Genomic DNA, 24,332 nt, shown 5'->3' with positions numbered 1-24,332 from the left:
GTCACCAGGTTTTCCTGACTCTGGTGACTTATTTCCTCCATGGCCGTAGCCATCCTTTCCACTGAGGTAGCCATCCTTTCCACGGAGATTGCCATCCTATCCATGGTGGTGCGTTCATGCACCATTGCCTCCACCACGGCAGTGCTGATGTTAGAGATGGACTCCTCCACACTTCTTTCCACACTCGGACTAACCCTGGAGGGCAAACCCTCCAGAGACTCCTGCACTTGTTCCTGTATTTCACAAACCGCTCTTTTTCTGGATGGCCCCAGAGGCACAGCGTCTGCATGCAGCTCAGCAGAGCTAGGAGAGTCCTGCGACCTCCGCAGAGGACTCTCCACTGCTGTCGCTTCAGGTTCCTCTGAGATGTCCGGCTCTTTGTCCTGGATCATGGGGAGGGGGGCACTCGATTGTCCTGTGGGAGAGTAAAGGCTTGAATTAGACGTTTGATATTGATATAGCAGACACATCCTTTTGAGCAGATGATACAAAGCGATTCTCTATGAACATCATATTCCATTGCTTTCTGAGAGGGATGAAACTCTATTATGTCACCAGCTTCCTCTAGCATGCCCGTCTCTCCATCGCCCACTTCCAGGTCCTCACCACCTCCAACAATCTCGTTTGCTGCCTCCTCAGCACTGGTGAATGTTACAAGGGTAGGTGTTCCTCCTCCAGTCATTGTTCTCTCCCTCTTATTGTGGGCTATCTTTTCCTGCAAGGAGGGACACAAGTGGTGTTTCAGCCACAGTGATGGAGTGAGTGTGATTAATCCCTACCATAGAAGCTTTAAGTGAGACGAAGATGGGGTAAGGTGCCAAGAGGAAGGTAGCTCCCTGTGCGTTGTTAGTTGTTGTCACTGCATGACAGTGAGAACGAGTCTAAGCGGTGCATAGGCAGGCTGCTGAAGTGATTCAGTGCAGAGACAGAGATGGATAGGAAAGGGTGCAAGGGAAGTAAGAGTAAGGTGGGATGTGAAGGAGGAGGTTTACAAAGCAGAGTGCTGTTGATGAGAAGGGAAGGGAAGCAGAGTGAAGGCAAGTGAGATGGGATACTCACTTTTGATGTTCTCACAAGATCATTAAACGTTTTGCGGCACTGGATCCAGGAGCGTGCATAAATGCACCTTGCGCTCACCTCCTGAGCAATGTACAGCCAGGCTACCTTGGTCTGCTGAGGAGGCTTCCTACGGCAGGAAGGAAGAGAATCTCCCTGCGCCCTCTGACAGCATCCACAAGAACTTGGAGGGACTCATCATTAAAACGAGGAGCTGCCTTGCCTCTGGAAGAAGTCATAGCTTTGAAAAGAAGTGCAGGAAACCACAATGGAAAGGCTCAGGCTGGATAGCAGCTTTAAAAGCAGTTTCTATGATGACGTCATCAGAGGCGGACAGCCGACCCGATCCCACTCATTGGACCGGCCAGCGCGCCTCCATGAAATTAACAAGGTACTTTAATAAAAATCGCAACTCTGCAGCTGTTCCCGCCGGAAGCGGCTCCCGAACCCGCCCACCACGCAACCCAACTCCAACCCGCCTCGGGAATGAAAATCGAGCCCATTGTTTTTTTCAAACAATTCCAAATAAAGTAAGACAAAGACTAAAGTAATACATTGGACAAAAAGATAATTTTGAGGGGGATGTGAATGGAACTAGGGAAGATAAACTGGAATTTTTATTTGACAGACAAAGTGATAGTACAGCAATGGGAAATATTTAAAATGGTTATCAAGAGTTTAGGAGAAATATATTCCTCTAAAAAACAAGAACAAACAAGCCAATAATGAAACACCATGGATGAATAAAAAGATAAGGGTAAAATTGAAATTGAAGAAAAATTCATACACTAAGTGCATTGGCAATAAAGGAAAGATGAGAAAAGGGAATACAAAAAAGTTAGGAAAGGAGTTAAAAAAATAAGGAAAGCAAAGCAGAACTATGAAATTAAATTATTAAGGAAAATGAAAAGAAATAGTAAAGTATTCTACGGGCAAATAAATAACAAAAGAAAAATCAGGATAGGGCAGGACCACTAAGGGATGCACAAAGTAAACTCACAGGTAATGACAGCAAAATGGCAGCAATATTGAATAGTTACTTTGCCTCAGTGTTTACCAGGGAGATTATCATGGTGGACATGACATTGGAAGAAGAGATCAAAAAAGTATATAAAGATATTTAAGATAGAAAGGGGGGAGATAATTGATAAACTAATCAAACTTACAGAGGATCAAACCCCTGGTGCAGATGGATTGCATCCACGCATTTTAAAAGAGGTTAAGGGATAGATAGCAGAGGTACTATTACATATAAATACTAGCTGGGGAGCCCCGCGTTGCGAGGGCAATTTTGGGGTGCTTGGTCTCCCTGCCCCTGTGTGTCCCCCCTCTCCCTGTCCTGTCCTCTCCCTGTCCTATCCCTCCCTCCCCTCTCTCCCTCCCCTCCTCTCCCTCCCCTCCTCTCCCTCCCCTCCCCTCCCTCGCCCCCACTCCCCTCTGTCCCTCTCTCCGGCCCCTCCCCCTGCCTAGCGCCTGAGGTCCGGAGCTGAGGTCCCCCGCGTATCGCGCGGCTGATGGACGGCCGCTGTGGGCGGGCGGGCGGGTGGCGCATGCGCGGTCAGTGCGGGCGGCGCATGCGCGGTCAGTGCGGGCGGTGCATGCGCGGTCAGTGCGGGCGGCGCATGCGCGGTCAGTGCGAGGCGGCCCGCGGGGAGCAGGCAAGACCGCCGGCGTGCCCCGTTGCCGGGGTAACGGGGGCCGTGTGAATGCGTGGCGTCGTCAAGGCGGCCGCGCAACTGGCGGCCTCTTGTTTTTTTAAAACTCATCAGCTCTCCCCCCCCGCGATTTCCCGAGGCTCTCCCCCCCCCCCGCGATTTCCCGAGGCTCTACTCCCCCCCCGCGATTTCCCGAGGCTCTCCCCGCCCCCCCGCGATTTCCCGAGGCTCTCCCCCCCCCCCGCGATTTCCCGAGGCTCTCCCCCCCCCACGATTTCCCGAGGCTCTCCCCCCCCCTATTAAATTGTTATTTAATTCCCTAACACATCATTAAAATATTTACCTTAGTTCCCTAACACACAGAAAGTGTGGGGGAAAAAATTGTGAAAAATCAACATGGCGTCCACTCACCTCGGTTCAGAAGGATAAGGCCCGCCCACACACACACCGATTGGTCGACCAGTCAGGTCACCGAAGCGTAGGATTGGTCAATCGTCGAGTCACTCGACACTCAACTGTAGGAAGGAACCTGCCGTCCGATTGGTGGACCTCGACGTCACACGGTCGCTAATGAGATGCTAATGAGTGGAACGCTGAACGTTTTTGGGATACCGCGGGCGGGATTTTTGTCCGGCCGAAACGTAAATACGCCTATGACCGGTCCGGAATCGCAAGCTTTCTTTTGAGGCGACGCGCGCGTCGGTACGCTCTGTAACTTTCAAACGTATAGAACACGGAGGGACAGACAGACAGACATCGGGACAGACAGAAGAGCCGCTTTATATATATAGAAGATAGATAAAAAGTTCATCAGAAAAGGGAATAGTGCCAGAGGACAGCTAATGTTATTCCTATAAGTCCAGGGACCTATAGGTCAGTTAGCTTAATGCTGATGGTAGCAAAGATAATGGAATCTTTACTCAAATGGAAAAAGATCTAGAAACCGAAAATATAATAGAGTAGTCAGCATGGATTTCAAAAGGGAAGGTCGTGTTTGATCAAATTTATTCAATTCTTTGGAGAAGTAACAGAAAGAGTAGACAAGGGTAATGCAGTAGACGTTATATATTTGGATTATCAAAAGGCCTTCGATAAGGTACTGCATAGTAGACTCATGACTAAGGTCAAAGCGTGTGGAGTCAGGGGACAGGTGGCAGAATGCATCGTAAGGTGGCAACAAAACAGAAAAAGAGAGCAGGGGTTATGGGCAGCTACTCAGATCGGCAAAAGGTGGGAAGTGGGGTTCCACAAAGAATGGTGTTGGGACCACTGTTGTTCGCAACTGACATTAATAATTGGGATTCAGGAATCAGAAGTACAATTTCAAAATTTGGGCATGACACCAAATTGGGAGGGGTATTTTGGTGAAAGAGTGAAAACAGGCGCTAAACGGGTGCTGTGCTAATAAGACATGCCTGTTTGAAAGTCTGCTTTTAGCACGTTATTTTGGGCCTAATTGCTGATTACCGTAATGTGATCTTTCCTGGGGTGCTAAATCAGACACCTGCAGGTTGAGCATTCGAGCACCGATTACATGCAATTTTCGTGGAGCAGTATATGTGGGCTCCACGCGCCAACTTCCACTGAAGGTGTAGAGTGGGCTGGCTGACATACAACAGCAGGTTTCAGGATGGCTCAGAGACCGAGGGAGAGGGCGCACAGGTTCTCTGATGCAGCACTGGAGGTCCTGGTTCACAGAAATCACAGAAACCCCACAGTGCAGATAGAGGCCATTTCGGCCCATCGAGCCTGCACCGACACATATCCCACCCGATCCCCGTAACCCCTACACCAACACATAGAGTCATAGAGTCATAGAGTTATACAGCACGGATAGAGGCCCTTCGGCCCATCATGTCCGCGCCGGCCATCAAGCCCTGTCTAATCTAATCCCATATTCCAGCATTTGGTCCGTAGCCTTGTATGCTATGGCATTTCAAGTGCTCATCCAAATGCTTCTTAAATGTTGTGAGGGTTCCCGCCTCCACAACCCTTTCGGGCAGTGAGTTCCAGACTCCAACCACCCTCTGGGTGAAAAAGTTCTTTCTCAAATCCCCTCTAAACCTCCCGCCCTTTACCTTGAATCTATGCCCCCTAGTTATTGACCCCTCTACTAAGGGAAAAAGCTCCTCAGCATCCATCCTATCTATGCCCCTCATAATTTTGTACACCTCAATCATGTCCCCCCTCAGCCTCCTCTGCTCCAAGGAAAACAAACCCAAACTGCCCAGTCTCTCTTCATAGCTGAAGCGCTCCAGCCCTGGTAACATCCTGGTGAACCTCCTCTGCACCCTCTCCAACGCGATCACATCCTTCCTGTAGTGTGGCGACCAGAACTGCACACAGTATTCCAGCTGTGGCCTAACCAGTGTTTTATACAGCTCCATCATAACCTCCTTGCTCTTATATTCAATGCCTCGGCTAATGAAGGCAAGTATCCCATATGCCTTTTTTACCACCTTATCCACCTGTTCCGCCGCCTTCAGGGATCTGTGTACTTGCACACCCAGATCCCTCTGACCCTCCGTCTTGCCTAGGGTCTTACCATTCATTGTGTATTCCCTTGCCTTGTTAGTCCCCCCAAAGTGCATCACCTCGCACTCTTCCGGGTTAAATTCCATTTGCCACTGTTCCGCCCATCTGACCAACCCATCTATATCGTCCTGCAGACTGAGGCTACCCTCCTCGCTATTTACCACCCTACCAATTTTTGTATCATCCGCGAACTTACTGATCATACCTTTTACATTCATATCCAAGTCATTAATGTAGACCACAAACAGCAAGGGACCCAGCACCGATCCCTGTGGTACCCCACTGGCCACAGGCTTCCAGTCACAAAAACAACCTTCGACCATCACCCTCTGCCTTCTGCCACTAAGCCAGTTTTGTATCCAATGTGCCAAGGCACCCTGGATTCCATGGGCTCTTACCTTCTTGACCAGTCTCCTGTGCGGGACTTTATCGAAGGCCTTACTGAAATCCATGTATACCACATCCACTGCGTTACCCTCATCCACACACCTAGTCACCCCCTCAAAAAATTCAATCAAATTAGTCAGACATGATCTTCCCTTGACAAAGCCATGTTGACTATCCCTGATTAATCCTTGCCTCTCCAAGTGGAGACAAATTTTGTCCCTCAGAATTTTTTCCAATAATTTTCCTACCACTGATGTTGGGCTCACTGGCCTGTAGTTCCCCGGTTTTTCCCTACTTCCCTTCTTGAATAATGGTACTACATTAGCGGTTCTCCAGTCCTCTGGCACATCCCCTGTGGCCAGAGAGGTCCTGAATATATGTGTTAGAGCCCCCGCAATCTCTTCCTTTGCCTCACACAGCAGCCTGGGATACATTTCATCCGGGCCTGGGGATTTATCCATTTTTAGGCCAGCTAAAACCGCCAATACCTCCTCCCTCTCGATGTTAATATGTTCGAGCATATCACAGTCCCCCCGCCCTATTTCTATGTCTACATCGTCCTTCTCCATAGTGAAAACAGATGCAAAAAATTCATTCAGAACCCCTCCTACATCTTCCGGCTCCACACACAGATTGCCACTTTTGTCCCTAATGGGCCCTATTTTTTCCCTAGTTATCCTCTTACCCTTAATATACTTATAAAACATCTTAGGATTTTCCTTTATTTTGCTCGCCAGTGTTATTTCATGGCCCCTCCTTGATCTCCTAATTTCTTTTTTAAGTATCCCCCTGCACTTTTTGTACTCCTCTAGGGCTTCCTCCGTCTTTAGCCTTTTGTATCTGCCAAAAGCCCTCCTTTTTTTCCTAATCCATTCTCGTATATCCCCTGACATCCAAGGTTCCCTGTGGTTTTTGGAACCACCCTTGACCTTTACGGGAACATGTTGCCATTGTATGATCTCAATCTCCCTTCTGAAAGCCTCCCATTGCTCCGATGCGGATTTTCCTGCAAGTAGCTGATCCCAGTCCATTTTGGCCAGATCCTGCCTTATCCTATTAAAATCGGCCTTCCCCCAATTTAGAACCTTTATTTCCGGCCCATCCATGTCCTTTTCCATGACCACCTTAAATCTTACCATATTATGGTCACTGTCACCAAAGTGCTCACCTACTAGCACTTTTTCCACTTGGCCAGCCACATTCCCTAGAATTAGGTCCAGTACCGCCCCCTCTCTTGTAGGACTTTCTACATGCTGGCTCAAAAAGCTCTCCTGGATGCACTTTAAGAATTCTACACCCTCTGAGCCTTTCACACTCTGACTATTCTAGTTAATATTGGGGAAGTTGAAATCCCCCATTATTATTACCCTATTATTTGCACATTTCTCTGAGATTTGCCTACATATCTGTTCCTCTATCTCCCCCTGACTGTTTGGAGGCCTATAGTACACTCCCAGCAAAGTGCTTGCCCCCTTTTTGTTTTTAAGCTCCACCCATATGGCCTCATTAGAGGAACCTGCTAATATATCATCCCTCCTTACTGCAGTAATTGACTCCTTAATTAATATTGCGACACCCCCTCCTCTTATACCTCCTCCTCTGTCTCGCCTGAAGATTCTGTACCCCAGAATATTGAGCTGCCAGTCTTGCCCCTCCCTCAACCATGTCTCCGTGATAGCAACAATATCATACTCCCATGTGTTTATCAACACCTTCAGTTCATCCACCTTATTTGCAAGACTCCTTGCATTAAAATAGATGCCATCCAGCCTTGCCCTTATATATTTGCCCTGTCTACCAAGCTGACTTGTTTTTTTCTCTATAATTGGCAGCACATCACCCCCTATTTCAGCTCCCCTCTGTATCCCATCCCCCTGCCAAGTTAGTTTAAACCCCCCCCAACAGTGCTAGCAAACCTCCCCGCAAGGATATTTGTCCTGCTCTGGTTCAGGTGCAACCCGTCCGACTTGTACAAGTCCCACCTTTCCCAGAAGCAGGCCCAGTGATCCAGGAAAGTAAAACCCTCCCCCCTACACCAACTCCTTAGCCACGCATTCATCTGCTCTATCCTCCCATTCCTATACTCACTAGCACGTGGCACTGGGAGTAATCCAGAGATTACAACCTTTGAGGTCCTGCTCTTTAATCTGTTACCTAGCTCCCTAAATTCTTGATGCAGGACCTCATCTCCCACCCTATCCCCGTAACCCCACGTATTTAATCCCCCTAACACTAAGGGTCAATTTATCATAGCCAATCATCCTAACCTGCACATCTTTGGACTGTGGGAGGAAACCGGAGCACCCGGAGGAAACCCACGCAAACACGGGGAGAATGTGCAAACTCCACACAGTCACCCGAGACCGGATTCGAACCCGGGTCCCTGGCGCTGTGAGGCAACAGTGCTAACCACTATGCCACCATTGAGGTGGTCCAGAGGAGGAAGAATGTCCTGTACCTGCAGGAGGGAAGGTGTCCACCTCACCGTCCTGTTCCTCTCTCCTGCAGTAGCTGGTGCTACTCTGCCTGGCCTCATATCCTCCTCCCATTCCTCCTGTAGGCCCAGGTGGACCCCCAGCAGGATGCCGATGACCAAGCACTCCCTTTCTCCTTGTGACCCCTATAAGGTGTCCAATAAAGTAGAGTAGCACAGCGCTCTCTTTTTAAATGGTCCTCAGAGAATTTCCAGAATAAATGTTGATAGAGCATTGATGAAGTCTTGACAAAGTATCTCAGAAAGTCTCCTGATGTATTTCAAAAGTCCTCTTCAAACTTCCAGCAGCAACTGCTCAAGTAGTGCTCGAGATCCTCAGCAACGACTAGTTTATGCCCAAGCAGCTGGTTGCTGTTAGGAGAGGGCGTTAAGTCCAGCGCTAGCCACCAAAATGCCGTGCAGCCTCGGTAATGAGCATGAGCAGGCAATTTAAGTGGTAATCAACTGCTTAACGATCCTTAGGGCGGCCGTTCCTAACGCAAGCTTCCACTCCTTTACCAAGATGGTGCCTTGCGTTAAACGTGAGCTAAACCGGCGTTTTAGCTTAAGACCCCACCTTGGCCACCTCAGAGGCTCTTTAGCGCCTAATGTATCTGGAGAAAATCGGCCAGTTAACACAAAGGAACAATGTGACAAAATACAAGACGACATTAATAAACGTGCAGAATGAGCGTTTAATTGGCAAACAAATTTCAACATAGATAAGTGTGAGGTGATGCATTTTGGTAGGTAGAATAAGGAGCTCACATACTGCTCGCATTAGGGCTAGAAATTCGTTATAGCCAAGAAATAGGCAGTGTTTAGGCTAAACACTGAGCAGAGCCAGTGGACCTGGGCGGAACCGGAGTGGCAGTGGGAGCAGAATAAAGAACATGGCGAGAGGAGGCCTGAGAGCAGAGCCAGCAGGGGAGAAGCAGCGAGGCTCCAATTCAATAACAAAAAAAATCAAAGTGTGACGTCACAGGTAAGCAGGTAGGTGATTGGTGGTGAGTATTTCTTTTCTCTTAGGACTGAGGGCTAAATTACAGTAAAGACCTATAGCATATAACTAAATTTATAACTAACTAAACTTATTTTAATAAATTAAACAAGATTATTACCTAGTTTACCTAGATTAAAAACTATAACTAGACAATTGATTGACGTAATTAATAAAATAAAATACAATATAATCGAGATGGCAAGGCAGGTGATATGTTGCAGCTGTAGCATGTGGGAGCTGGTGGACACCAGTGTGATCCAGGGCGACCAGATCTGCAGTAAGTGTCTGTAGCTCAAGGAACTTCGGCTCAGAGTTGATGAGCTGGAGTCCGAGTTGCAAACATTGCGATACATCAGGGAGGGAGAAAGTTACCTGGACACTTTGTTCCAGGAGGTAGTCACACCCCTTAGGTTAAATACTTCAGATTTGGCCCGTGGTCAGGGACAGGAGTGTGTGACTGCGAGTGAGACAGGTATCGGGATCCAGGAGGTAGCATTGGAGGAGCCTCAGCCCTTGCACTTGTCCAACAGTTACAAGGCTCTTGCAACCTGTGTGGACGAGAGCAGAGACTGTAGGGAGGATGAGCAAACTGACCACGGCACCATGGTACAGGGGGCCATTCAAGTGGGGGGTGTAAAAAGGAATGTCGTAGTGGTAGGAGACAGTATAGTTAGGGGGATAGTTACTGTTCTCTGCAGCCGAGAGCGTGAGTCCTGAAGGCTGTGTTACCTGCCTGGTGCTAGGGTTAAGGACATCTCCCCGGGGCTGGAGAGGAAATTGGAGTGGGAGGGGAAAGATCCAGTTGTCATGGTCCATGTAGGTACCAATGACATAGTAAGATTAAGAAAGAGGTTCTGCTGAGGGAGTATGAGTAGCTAGGGTCTAAATTAAAAAGCAGAACCACAAAGGTAATAATCTCTGGGTTACTACCTGAGGCACAAGCAAATTGGCATAGGATCAATAAGGTCAGAGAGTTGAATGCGTGGCTCAAGGATCGGTGTGGGAGAAATGGGTTCGATTCATGGGGCACTGGCACCAATGGAAAGAGGGAGTTGTTCCATTGGGGCGGCCTTCACTTGAATCATGCTGGGAGCAATGTCTTGGCGAATCGAATAACTAGGGCTGTAGATAGGGCTTTAAACTAAATAGTGGGGGGGGGGGGGGAGGGTTCAAGCAAGGAGAAATTTAGAAAGTTAAAGAGAAAGGACAGGGCTATAGTGCAGGGTAGCAATATGAGCAATGAAAACCAGAGTGTGACAGGAAGGGACAGAGCGTACAAACATAAGAGTGCACCAGCAAATAAGGTCAGAGTAGGGAAAAATGATAAAAATACAAAATTAAAGGTTCTTTATCTGAATGCAAGCAGCATTCGTAACAAGATAGGTGAATTGATGGCACAACTGGATATAAATGGGTATGATCTAATAGCCATCACAGAGACGTGGTTGCAATGTGACCAAGGACAGACAAATATGCTGTCCGGCATAAGTAATCAAACACAGACAAATATCATCACTATTTGCTGATATCATTACACTGCACTCCCCACCGACCCTTCCCCCAGGCTCCCCTCCAGGGAAGACGTGTCCCCTACATCGCCATGGGTTGGCGCGGCTGAGGGTGCCACTGATGGCCCGCCTTCCTCTTCCTCCTCCTCTTCCTCCTCCTCCTCCTCCTCCTCCGACGAGGGGCTGACACTGGCAGCTTCGGGGACATCCTCCTCAGCTGGCGCCTCACCATCTGAAAGCAGGAAGGCAAAAGAGTAGCTTTTGAGTGAGGACAGGGCGTCTGCGAGGGAAGCATGAGTGGTGCCATTCACCGCATTGGTCGGACAGTGGCAAAGGATGTTGATCTGATGCGCAAGTGGAACGAGAGAGGTCCAAAAGGTCATGTCCTTACCATTGGTGCCCAGAACAGGGTCGGCATCTCCAGTGGCAACGGGGCCAATGACACGGACTCCCATGATGCGCTCCACGCGCTGGTCTAGGTCGGACAGCTCCTGGTGCCGAGGACCACCTCCCCCGGTGGCAAGCTGGCTACGCTTATTGTTAGCCAGCTTGGCCTGCAAGAGAAAGGATGGCCTCTAAGTACGGTGTGTAGCCCTGATCTTGTCTGCACAGCCTCCCATGGTGGAATAGCTTGGACAGTGTGTAAAGTGCATAATGTGCAATTGATGGTCATGCCAGTCCCATAGCTGCGGGATGAGGGCTGGCCATTAGGGCTTTCAGGTCCCTTTGCCCATAATGTCAGGTGCACATGCAAGGATGAGGAGGACACTGGAAAGGGTACTCACCCTGACAATCCTAGTGAGGTCATTAAACTTCTTCCTGCATTGTACAGGAGTCCTGCCAACCACACTGTTGGATGTCACCCTGTTGGAGACATCCCTCCAGGCTTTGCGGAAGACGCTGGTCACCGGTTTCTTGCCAGTGTCTGGAAACAAAATATGGTGTCTTCGCTCCACAGCGCGAACCAGCAGCCTCAGGTCAGCTTCAGTAAAGCGCTGCGCTCTTTCCCGGGCCTTCTGCATCGTCCTGGTCGCTAAATAGGTGCAGCAGCAGTGCTCAGGCCTAGCTGGAGGGCTGCAGTGTCCAGGGCGTGGCAGCCAAACAACTCGACCCTTCCCCCTTTAAGAGATGGCCGGCGCCAGCGTGTCTGCCGTCAATCAACAAATGACCGCACCTGCGCTGCGCCCGGCCTCGGCGGTATCGCTCAGCACCGCCGGCTTTGCGCCTAAAGATAGTCGTGCATCGCCAGTTTTAGCGCTGCAGCAACCTCTTAGGGCGATTCAACTGAATATCGGCGAAGTGGCCTCGACTTTGCACCGGGCGCAAACTTCAGCGGCCGCCCGACTTTACCGCCCCAAAAGTGGCGATACTGAATTTCTAGCCCAAAGAGTCTACAAAGGGATATAGATAGGTTAAGTGAGTGGGTAAGAATTTGGCAGATGGAGTATAATGTGGGAAAATGTGAAGTTATCCACTTTGGTAGGAAGAATAGAAAATAAAAATATTATTTAAATGGAGAAAGACTACAGAATGTGGCAGTACAGAAAGATTTGGGTGTCCTCGTACATGAAACACAAAAAGTTAACATGCAGGTGCAGCAAGTAATTTGGAAGGCAAATGGAATGTTGGCCTTTATTTCAAGGGGGATAGAGTATAAAAGTAGGGAAGTCTTGCTACAACTGTGCAGGGCACTGGTGAGATCACACCTGGAGTACTGCGTACAGTTTTGGTCCCCTTATTTAAGGAGGGATATACTTGCATTGGAGGCAGTTCAGAGAAGGTTCACTAGGTTGATTCCTGGGATGAAGGGGTTGTCTTATGAGGAAAGGTTGAGCAGGTTGGGTCTATACTCATTGGAGTTTAGAAGAATGAGAGATGATCTTATTGAAACATATAAGATTCTTAGGGGGTTGGACAGGGTAGATGCTGAGATGAACGAGGGGGCATAGTCTCAGAATAAGGGGTCGCCCATTTAAGACGGAGATGAGGAGGAATTTCTTCTCTCAAAGGGTCGGGAATCTTTGGAATTCTTTATCCGAGAGCTGTGGAAGCGGAGTCATTGAATATATTCAAGGTTGAGATAGACAGATTTTTGAGCAACAGGGGAATCAAGGGTTATGGGGAACAGGCAGGAAAGTGGAGTTGAGGCTAAAATCGGATCAGCCATGATCTCATTAAATGGCGGAGCAGGCTCAAGGGGCTGAAAGGCCTGCTCCTGCTCCTATTTCTTATGTTCTTATGCTATTATGTTCTAAGAAAGGTTAAGCTGTGCCACCTGAAAATCATCTAGGATGCACGCAAAATTTATGCTGACGCCTCATTAACATGATTGCAGTCATAACTCTAGTCTTAAAAACTCAAGCTGGTTGGCATTACACTGAAAAGCTGGACCAATATCAAGGACAGTCTAATTGCAATTCACGATTACCACAGGCTTTTTCCACTACTTAAAGGGGAGGTTCATTGATGCTGCAGCACCTCATTCCCAGGATTGTTGGCTGTGCAGCTGCCCCAACAGCAAACCAAACACTAGTTAGAAGACATCCGTTGGAACCATGGCAGACCAGAGAAGGAGGGAGAGAGCCCGTTAGTTCTCGGATGACACTCTGGAGGCACTGGTTCTTGCGGCTGAGAAGGCGGGCGGTCCTGTACCCAACCAACTGGCAGGAGGCCCTCGCCACAAGTCTGTCGCACTATGTGGAGGGAATAGCAGACACGTCCCCAGGACCCACACCCAGTGCAGGAAGAAGTTTAACAACCTCACACGGGTGAGTGAAGGCTTCAATAAATGCTACATACTGTTGAATCCGTGAATGTTAATGTATGGTATACTTCAATAAATCGACAGAGACTGCAGAGCAACAATCAACAGGTGTTTACTGGATGCAGGTTACTCAAAAACTAAAGTACAGATCCCTACTCAGGGTTTATATACCGGTGTAGTCACTACCAGTACTACAGTATACAGGAGCTGTAAAAAGTAGTTCTCCCCTTAAAGGTACATACACTACAATTCCTCCCCTTTTAGATTAACAGTACCATAACATTCATTTAACAATTAACACTTTTAACATGTAACATTAACGGCAAATAGTCCATTTATAAATTCAGTCTTTGGGGTGGCTTCCTGATCCTTTCTGGATAGCGCCTTTCCTGGGTGTCTTGCTCTTGGTGTGGAGGCGATTCTGGCCCCCTGTCATCGGTTGGTTCATCAGCTTCCGATGCTACTGTTTCTGGGGTGGATGCTACCTGTATGTCGGGTTCATCACCAGGTACACGAGACCTGGGGTGGACTCTTTCCTGTGACTCTAGGATCTGGTCGACATGGCGTCTCACGATGTTCTCCCCAACATCCACTGTGTACATTAGTGGCCCCTGCCGTGAGCATATCGTTCCTGGTTGCCATTTCTCTGTTCGGTAGTCGCGAGCCAAGACTGGTTGCCCTACATTGAAGCTCCTTGTCGGCTTCTCATTGATGTGCTGGAATTGCTTATTCTCAACATCTCTTCGTACATTTGGTTTGAGCAAATCCAGACGAGATCTCAACCTTCGGTTAAAGAACATCATGGCCGGGGTCTGGTTGGTGATTGTATGTGTCGCATTTCTGTAGGCTAACAGGAAATTGTCCACCTTATGCTGCAGTGGAATGTCGTCATCGCACATGGCCCTTACTGCTTTTTTAAAGGTTTGTACAAACCTCTCAGCCAATCCATTTGTGGCTGGATGATACGGAGCGGAGGTGTAATGCCTTACCCCATTCCTTTTCATAAATCTTCGAAACTCTTCGGACACAAACTGTGGTCCGTTATCAGAGCAAATCTGCTCTGGCAAGCCGTTCCTGGCAAAGATGGTCCGTAGGACTGCAATAGTTTTCTCCGTGGTGGTGGAGGACATTTTGATCACCTCAGGCCATTTTGAGTGCGCATCCACAGCTATTAAAAACATTGAGTCCATGAATGGACCAGCAAAATCAATATGCACCCGTTGCCATGGAGATGAGGGCCACTCCCATGGGTGTAGAGGGGCATGTGGTGGTGCATTTTGGACCTTCTGGCATCCTGAGCAGCTCTTTGTCAGGTCCTCGATTTGCTGATCGATCCCCGGCCACCACACATAAGCCCTAGCAAGGCTTTTCATTTTCACCCCTCCCAGATGGCCTTCGTGAAGCTCTTTGAGCACTCTCTCCCTTAACTTGGGTGGAATTACCACTCGGGATCCACACATCAAGGTCCCCTGGCATACTGACAGCTGTTCTCTTCTGGATGAGAATGCTGGCAACAGTGAGTCGCCATGTGCTGGCCATCCCTTCACCGTCAAATCATATACCCGAGACAGCGTTGGGTCATTGCGGGTCTCCTTCTCTATACCAGCGTTAGTTACTGGCAAGCGTTCAATTATAGTCGAATGAAATATTTCGACAGGATCCACTGCTGGTGCTTCCTCCGCAGTAGGTAGTGGCAGGCGTGATAGCCCATCAGCGTTTCCATGCTGTTTCGTACCCTTATACTCGATATCATATTGGTGCGCCCCTAGAAAAAGGGACCATCTTTGTAGCTGTTGCGCAGTCATCACCGGAACGCCCTTCTTTGGTTTAAAGATGGAGACAAGTGGTTGGTGGTCAGTCAGCAAGGTGAACTTCTGCCCGTGCAGATAGTGATTGAACTTTTTCACTCCCCACACTAGGTTGAGGGCCTCCCTGTCAATCTGGGCGTAGTTACGCTCGGCTGAGGTTAGTGACCGAGAAACAAAGGCTACTGGCCTCTCCGAGCCGTCCGGGAATTTGTGCGACAGCACCGCTCCAATGCCATAGGGTGATGCATCACACGCCAGCTGAATTGGTAGTGCCGGGTTGAAATGAACCAACACCTCTTTTGATGTGATCAATTCTTTGCACTTCTGGAAAGCTCGTTTACATTCGTCATTCCACTTCCATGGTACCCCCGTTTGCAGTAGGGTGTTCAGTGGGTGTAGAACTGTAGACAAATTCGGCAAGAACTTATGGTAGTAGTTCACCAACCCGAGGAACGACCTCAGTTGTGACACATTTTCCGGTGCTGGAGCCTTGACTACTGCCTCAATCTTTTCAGGGGACTTATGTAACCCCTCTTCATCAATAACGTGGCCACAATACGAGATCTGCTTCTGGAAAAACTCGCATTTGTGGCGATTAGCTCAGAGCCCATAATCCTTCAATCAAGTGAGCACCTGCTCCAGGTTGGCGAGGTGATCACTGTCATTTTCGCCCGTGACCAGGATGTCGTCCAAATAACACTGGGTCCCTGGAATCCCTTGCAGGACTTGATCCATTGCCCTTTGCCAAATAGCCGGAGCTGATGCTACCCCGAATACCAGCCGGTTGTATTGGTAGAGACCTTTATGAGTGTTGATCGTGAAGTACTGTTTCGAGGCTTCTTCTACCTCCATTTGCAGGTACGCCTGGGCCAGATCAATCTTAGTGAAGCGTTTCCCTCCAGATAGCGAGGCGAAAATATCTTCAATCCGCGGAAGCGGATATTGTAGTGTGAAGGACTGGATTCACTGTCACCTTAAAGTCCCCACAGATGCGAACCTTCTTTGGTTCCCCAGGCGTATTACTCAACGACCTCTTCATTACAGGAATGATGGGTGTGGCCCACTCGCTCCAGTCCACTTTGGATAGCACTCCTGAACGTTCCAAACCTTCCAGCTCTGCTTCGACGGCTGGGCGGGTCGCATAAGGTACCGGTCTGGCCTTAAAAAACTTTGGGCTTGCATTTTCCTCTATTTTGATCGTTGCTGTTATGCCTTTTAGTGTTCCGAGTCCCTCCTGGAACACTTCTTGTGCGTCAGTTAGCATTTTTGACAGTCGTCCCGGTGTGACGTCGTCATCCTTTTTGGCATCTACAGTCAGTGCTTGTATGGAATGCCAATCTAGCTGTATCTTCCGGATCCATTCACGCCCTAGTAGTGGCGGTCCTCCATCTGGCAATACATATATGTCCATTTTTGGTGTTTCCTTGCCGTTGTATATCACGTTCACCCTTATTTTTCCTTTGGGGTAGACTTTTTGCCCTGTGTACGTCTTCAAGACAATCTCTGTATCTCTCAAGGGTATATGTAAGAATAGCCGCTTGTAGTCCCTTTGGTTTATGACTGTTAGGGCTGATCCTGTGTCCAATTCCATTTTCACTTGGACTCTGTCTATCTTGAGCGTGACCCAGATAGTTTGGTGATCCTCCATTTTGATTACATGATGTAGTTTCATACAACCCAGCTCCTTGCTTCCGGAGTCTGTATCACTTTTCTGTTCGTCTGAACTACTCTCCGTCACCTTATGTACCTTTTTGTACTTCTCCTGTGGAGATTTCTTGCTGCTGGTTTTCTTTCCTGACCTGCAGACACTTGCTCTGTGTTCTACTTTTCCACACTGTCTGCACACTTGGTCCTTGAACCAACAGTCCTTGTGGTCGTGTGTTGTTTTGCCGCAGCGATAACACTTCACTGTCCCATATGACATTTCATTTGTGCCATATTCTTGCGATCTCCGTTGTATCTCTGCAGCGCCCCGTGCGGCTGCTTCGTGTGATACTGCCATGCTGAAAGCCTTGTCCAGTGTAAGATCCTTTTCTGATAGAAGCCATTTCTGGGTTCCTTCACTTTGAAGCCCACACACAAACTTGTCCCTTAAAGTATCTGCTAGTCCCGTTCCAAACTGGCAGTGTTTCGATAGTTTGCGCAGTTCCGTTAAATACTCAGCATTACTTTCGTCTTTATGCTGGTTCCTTTTGTGAAACTTAAATCTTTCGGCTATCAGCAGCGGTGTGGGGTTTAATTGTTCCTGTAGGATTGCCACTATGCTTTCAAAATCCTTTTCCACTGGCTTCTCTGGGGTTACTAGGTTTCGCAGTACGCCGTACGTTTTTGCACCCATGGAATTCAACAATACCAGTGCTTTCCTGGCATCTGGCACTTCATTCGCCTTGCAGTACACTTCTACACGTTCTATATATGTTGCCCAATCTTCGACTTCATTGTCGAACACTGTGACACTGCCACTCTTCTGCATCCTTGGGTGTGGTTAGACTGGCTAAAAATGGCATCTCCCGCGCTCTCCCTTCTTCTCCGCCGGCTCAAAATGGCGTCTCCCGCGCTTCTTTCCTCCCCCGCGGACGCTGCTCAGCCCTTGAAACCCCGGCCGCGCTCTGCGCGTTTTCCCTTCTCTCGTTGACGCCGCTCGGTCTTCGACCCCGGCTGCGCCCTGTGCGCTTCATCCTCTCTCTTACCCCATCGATGCTGCTCGGCCTTTTTGTGTGCCGTCGATCGGCTCCAGCCGCTGCCATCCGGGAAGGGTGTGCGCCGTACCTGCTGCCAGCCCGCTGTACTGGATCGTCTCGACTGGGGAACCAAGCCCAGCTCTCCACAGCCTCCTCTGCGATGTTCAAGTCCTCTCCGGATGGTCGACGCCCGCACTGGTGGAATCGGCCTTCTTTTACAGAATTGCAGGTAGGTTCAAATCAACTCGTCGCCACTGCTGAATCCGTGAATGTTAATGTATGGTATTCTTCAATAAATCGACAGAGACTGCAGAGGAACAATTAACAGGTGTTTACTGGATGCAGGTTACTCAAAAACTAAAGTACAGATCCCTACTCAGTGTTTATATACCGGTGTGGTCACTACCGGCACTACAGTATACAGGAGCTGTAAAAAGTAGTTCTCCCCTTAAAGGTACATACACTACACATACCACCATCTGTACCACAAGCTTCACACATTGCTCAAGGCACCACACCCCCAGCACTCACCCACTATCAATCTCTACCTATCAATACTCACACCCACATTTCACACCTTGCACACAATGACTGCTACTCAACCATGACAGGCACATTACCCAAACACATTGCACCACACTCACTAACACACTACACTTGATCTTGCAGGCTAAGGTCGCTCACAATCGCCGGAAGCAAGAGCGGACAGGCGGGGGCCAAGCAAACATTGAAGAGCTGAGCCAGCTGGAGACATGAGTGCCTGAGATCATTGGGTGCCAGGTCGTGGGCACCGTGACCATCGGCGACACTGACCACCTTGGCTCATTCCTACTTCTTCTCACATCCCACTTCCCCCTAAGCCCACAATCTTTTCTCACTTTCAAGCCACTCATGCTGTTTGCATGCAGTTCTGCCTTCCCGCCCCCTCTCTCAGCATAACCTGACTCTTGTGCCTTTCTGCTTTCAGATAATCAGCAAGCACCCAAGCAGCCTGTCCCCGAGGGCACCACAGAGAGCGAGGGGGGAGAAGAGGAGAAGGAAGAAGACACCACGTCACTGCATCTCTCACTCGCAGACACCAGCTCAGATACTGGCACTACACGTTCTTTAGAGGCTAATGTAGTAGCGGGATCTGCACAGGGTGAGGCACCGAGTAAGAGTGGGCTGCAGCAAGGCCAGGGGGAAAGGGTAGCTCGGGGACCAGCTCCCCGGAGGGCGAGTTCATGAGTGAGTTCTGCTGCACAGGACTTAGATCAGGACCTCGATAGGGAGGCCTTCAGAAGAAGGGTGATGGGCATGCACACGGAAATGAAAGGGACAATGGCAAGGCTGCCAGAGAGCCACTTGGCAATGTCAAGGAGCATGGAGGAGTCCGCCGCCAACATTGCATGGGGCTCTGCGCAGAACATGGAGCCCAGCATTTCCAGTTTGGAAGTGACAGTATACTCCCAGAGAGACCATGGCGACCCAGACATGATAGCGCGCATGATAAGCGATGTCACAGCTTCCATTGCAGCACAGGCAGAAGTGACCCAACGTCTTAGTGCTGCAGTGAAAGCTCAGACTGCTGTCATGCAGTCTCTGCTTGGTGACATCCAAGCTCTGACTGCTCTCATGCAGTCTCAGTATGATGCCTCCAAAGCGCAGAGTGATGCCTCCCAAGCTCAGACTGCTCTCATGCAATCTGAGCTTGAAGCTGCCCAAGCTCTGACTGCTGCCATCATGGCTGGGTTTACCATCGTCGACTGGGGCTTTCACAGTGTCGCAGCAGGCCAGCAATCTGTGCTCCAACAGATTGCTAGGAATGCTGAGGCACCGGCTCGGGGGAGGGTCAGTGGAGCAGGAATCAGCGGTCCTCTGATGACAGCATTCCTACTCCCACCACTGCCACTCAGCCATTGGCCTTGCAGCTGCTAGTCAGCCAGCCAGCCCAAACTGCTGCCTCACATGCCGAGGTGGTGCAGTCTACAGCCGGGCCTTCTAGGGCCAATGCTGGTCGAGGTCGTCCTGCAAGGCCATCTGAAGTCTCCCGCACAGAAACTCAGCAGCCTTCCACCAGCTGTGCTGCAGCCACTGGGGGAGCACTAGATCAGGAAAGGACACACGAAAGACAGACACTAAGGGACTGCACAAGATTAGTTAATAGCATTCATGTAAATTTGCGTCAGATAATTATAGATAAATTTATTAATTGTATTTGCAATCTTTTGTGGTGTCTCTCATTTCAGCTTTGCGCTCAGGAGGACATTGTGCTATGACGTGAGACAGGGAAGGTATGATGGGGATGTGGTGAGCTACGGGGATCTAGGGTTTCATTCAAGCAAATCAGAGTTTGATGAGCCGGTCACGGACAGCCCATCCAGAAAGCCGATTGTCTGGCTGCCTCCTCCCTCTCTCCTCCTCCTCCTCTCCCTCGTTCTCCTCCTGAGGTGGTCCTGCAATCCCTGGTGGCAAGGCCGGCGCCCTCATGATGGCTAAGTTGTGGAGCATGTAGCAGACCACCACGAAATGCGACACCCATTCAGCTGAATACTGGAGGGCTAGTCCCGAGCGGTCAAGGCAGTGGAACCGTTGCTTCAGTAGGCTGATGGTCTGCTCGATGATGTTCCTGGTGGCAGCATGGCTCTCATTATATGAATGCTGGGCATGGAAGTTGCGGAAGGGAGTCATGAGGCAGGTGGAGAGCGGATAGCCCTTGTCTCCGAGAAGCCACCCTCAAGCTTGACATGGTGGGTGGAAGAGTGCTGGTACAACGGTCTGGCGCAGGATGATGGCATTGTAGCTGCTGGCAGGATAGCGGGCATTGACATTGAGGATTCGCTGGTTACAGGAGGTGGCAGAGTTCTGTGACCACCTCCCTAGTGAAGCGGAGCCTCCTAAGACACTGCTCCTTGCTTAATTGAAGGTAGAGAAGTGCTGTCGGAAGACCCTAGGAGGGTAAGGCTTCCTGTTGAGAGGCCTCATGGCCCTCCTCCTCCGTCTGCGCATATGTTCCTGTCTTTCTCGCTGCCTCCGCTCCCTCCGTCGTAGATCCTGGAGGACGAGGTCGACTGCCAGTACAGCCCTCATGACTTTTAGCAGGTGTTGTAGGTTGAAGGGTTTCAAAATAATGATGGAGTTTTGTACTTGCCAGGATACTCCCTGATAACAACTAACCTTGAAATGACTAAAGAAACCTCTTGCAGTTGCAGGAAGTAGCACACAGCCACTTAAACTGCAGAATCCTGTCAGGTGCGAGTGATTGGTGATGATCCCTTTAAATAGTGTGGCTGGACCCGGCTTTGTGCTGCTGCATGCCACCTCTACCTGTCATTGCTTTCTCCAGCCAGCAACTACAATGGCCAAAACAAAGTTGGGAGATCGAGGGCGTCAAGTGAGCATTGAACACTCACTGATGTCATGATCTCCATGAGTGCGATGTCCCTGGCGAGCGAGTTTTGCGGCAGTGCTACTGGCAACTCGGATATTTGCATGCGCCGCTGGAACTGCCATCAGCTGGCAGTAGAACACTAACCACACAAATTTCTCCCTCTAAGAGTCTAAATGGGGTAGAAGAACAAAGAGATCAGGGGGTACAGATACACAAACCACTAAAAGTAGCGATACAGGTTAATACGGCCATTAAAAAAGCAAACCAAGCACTGGGGTTCATTCCTAGAGGGCTAGAATTGAAAAGTAGGGAAGTCATGTTAAACTTGTATAGATCCTTCGTTAGACCAGACTTGGACTACTGTGCACGTTCTGGTCTCCATATTATAAAAAGGATATAGAGGCACTGGTGAAGGTGCAAAAAAGATTCACAAGGATGATACTAGAACTGAGAGGTTATAACTATCAGGAAAGACTGAACAGGCTGGGGTTCTTTTCTCTAGAAAAGAGAAGTCTGAGGGGTGACATGATAGAGGTCTTTAAGATAATGAAAGAGTTTGATAGGGTAGACTTGAAGAGAAGGCTTCCACTTGTAGGACCAAATCTAGGGACCAAAAATATAAGGTAGTCACTAATAAATCCAATAGGGAATTCAGGAGAAACTTCTTTACCCAAAGAGTGATGAGAATGTGGAACACGTTACCACAAAGAGTGGTTAAGGCAAATAGCATAGATGCATTTAAGGGGAAGCTAGATAAGCACATGAGGGAGAAAGGAATAGAAAAGTACGCTGTTAGGGTTGGATGAAGAGGGGTGGGAGGAGGCTCGTGTGCAGCATAAACACCGGCATAGACCAGTTGAGCCGAATGGCCTGTTTCTGTGCTGTAGACCCGATGTAACTAGATGTAAAAGTTAATGAGAACATAAGTGCCAGCAATAAAAATAACAAATAATGAAAAACATAGGGGGAAAAATTCGGTTGATTAGCGCCTCCCGTTAGCGCCCCTAACGGGGCGCAAAGCAACTAGCGCCCGGGCGCAGCGATGTTTGTGTCGCTCGCAAAATTGACCAGACATTATGCGGCGGCGCTAAGCACTACCTCCACGATCTCCTGCGCCCGCAGATCGTGACGTCAGTCGAGCGTGCAATGCCCCGGTAGCGCCCAGGACCAGATATTGGGTGGCGCCCCCTGCCTTTCCGCCTGCCGCTAGCAACGACAGGTAGAGGGGAACTTTTTGCAGTCAGGAAGGGACTGGGGGAGCGCTATGTAAAGGCGGCCGCTTCCTGCCTTTTTTTATCTGCGACATTTTTGCACCACGCATTCTGAGAGAGAGAGAGACGTCTGGAGAGATTCAACGCAGTGGGAAGGAGTTTTGGGTACTGAGCAGCACTTTGCAGGTTCATTTTGATTTGACCTTCCTTGCATCGATTTAGAAGAGACTATGGGGGCTCTTTCCCTGGGCCTCTCCATTGTTCTTTCTAGCAGAATTGATGTACAGGTCTCTCCAGGCCGAGATTCAAGGCTGCAATGAGCAGGATGTGGATGGAGAGCAAGATCGACCCTCCCCTTTAAGAACTGGCCGGCGCCAGTGTGTCTGTGTTCCATTGCTAACTGACATCACATGAACTTCGCCAGCGCCCTGAGGTAGTGCCTCGCTCCTCGGGCTTAGCACCTTAAGACAGGTGTGTAGCGCCTGATTTAGCGCTCAAATCACCTCCAGGGGCGATAGAAGCCAAGTTTGCAGTCGGAGGCGATAATTAGCGCCAGGCGCTAAACTTTGTGCCCGGCCAATAATTGCGCCCCAAACAGGGCGATACTGAATTTCTCCCCCATAGTTTCTACTTAACTTAACATTACTATTAATATTAATATGACCTTCTGCGTATATACCATTACCTAGCAACCCTAAATACCATTTCACATTGGTGTGATTACGAAGGGGAGTACTGCACATTGGGAAATTGTATGCAGGGTGTCCATGCCCTCAACTGAATGTAAATGAAGCTCCTGTTTCAGGCGGTGTTTCCTGAGCAGTTATTCCCCATCCATGGGAAAGTGCACATGATGCAGCACGCACTAAAGTCCAGTGTAATGCTGATCCTACTGGAAAATCTGAGCGAAGTTCTTTCTTTTGCCGCATTAAAAAGAAAAAAAGACAGCAATTTCAGGGCCCAGATGTTTGCAGAACATCCCAGTTACTATTAATGGTGTTATATCCTCAATAACTATCGGTTCCATTCTTGTTTTGACAGTGGGACCTAGTGTGCAACCAGAAGTCTCTGAAACGGATCGCACAGTCTATCTACATGGCTGGTTTGCTGACAGGAGCCATAGTACTGGGCAGGCTTTCTGACAAGTAAGGAAAGCAGGATGGATAATACAAAGAGTTTTTCTTTCGGGGTTGAGCTCCCAACTGGTTATCTAGAACTCAAAGTGCAAGACCAACCTCATGTGAAGTGAAAACTGTGCCAGCTAAACACATACTAAAAAAAAATCACTGTTTAAATTGGTAAACATGGGTTATAACCATGGGTCCTCTTTACAAATGTAAAGGCATAAAAGGGCTTTGGGTGTTAAATGGGAGTATTACGAATTTGGATCTGCTACAGGCATCTTCTTGGGTTCAGTGGCATCAGTCGCTCCTCTAAGGGGTTTGATCATCTGACCTGCATCTTCTCACTGCTCTATACTTGTAACGGGGGCGTAACAGGTGCTGCAATTGCTGACTTGTCCCAAACTGATTAGGAAAACCCTCTCATGGGATTACATAGGATAAACAGCACAGAAACAGGCCATTCGGCCCAACCAGTCCATGCCGGCGTTTATGCTCCACTCGAGCCTCCTCCCATTTCCTCATTCCTCAGCATAACCCCCTATTCCCTTCTCCCTCATTTGCTTATCTAACTGCCCCTTAAATGCTTCTATACTATTCGCCTCAACCACTCCCTGTGGTAGCGAGTTCCACGTTCTCACCACTCTCTGGGTAAAGAAGTTTCTTCTGAATTCCCTATTGGATTTCTTGGTGACTATCTAATATTGATGGCCTCTAGTTACGATCTTCCTCACAAGTGGAAACACTCTCTCTGCATCTA

The 24,332-nt window shown here is 49.0% G+C and overlaps 1 protein-coding gene across 1 annotated transcript in view; it reads left to right on the top strand.

Annotated features, from left to right (window-relative positions):
• The window catches only part of LOC147092853 (solute carrier family 22 member 6-A-like), an 89,284-nt gene that overhangs the window by 2,953 nt on the left and 61,999 nt on the right, over nt 1-24,332 (top strand). Inside the window, exon 2 of the mRNA XM_085976110.1 lies at nt 23,493-23,596. Within this exon, the coding sequence (XP_085832236.1) occupies nt 23,493-23,596 (104 nt within the window). The remainder of the gene's footprint in view (nt 1-23,492; nt 23,597-24,332) is intronic.

The sequence above is a fragment of the Somniosus microcephalus genome, unplaced genomic scaffold (assembly GCF_052327205.1).
Source record: "Somniosus microcephalus isolate GS21.2 unplaced genomic scaffold, FLI_Smic_1.0 unresolved_chr2, whole genome shotgun sequence".
NCBI classification, from domain to species: Eukaryota; Metazoa; Chordata; class Chondrichthyes; order Squaliformes; family Somniosidae; genus Somniosus; species Somniosus microcephalus.
This window is presented reverse-complemented; position numbering and strand designations above follow the sequence as displayed.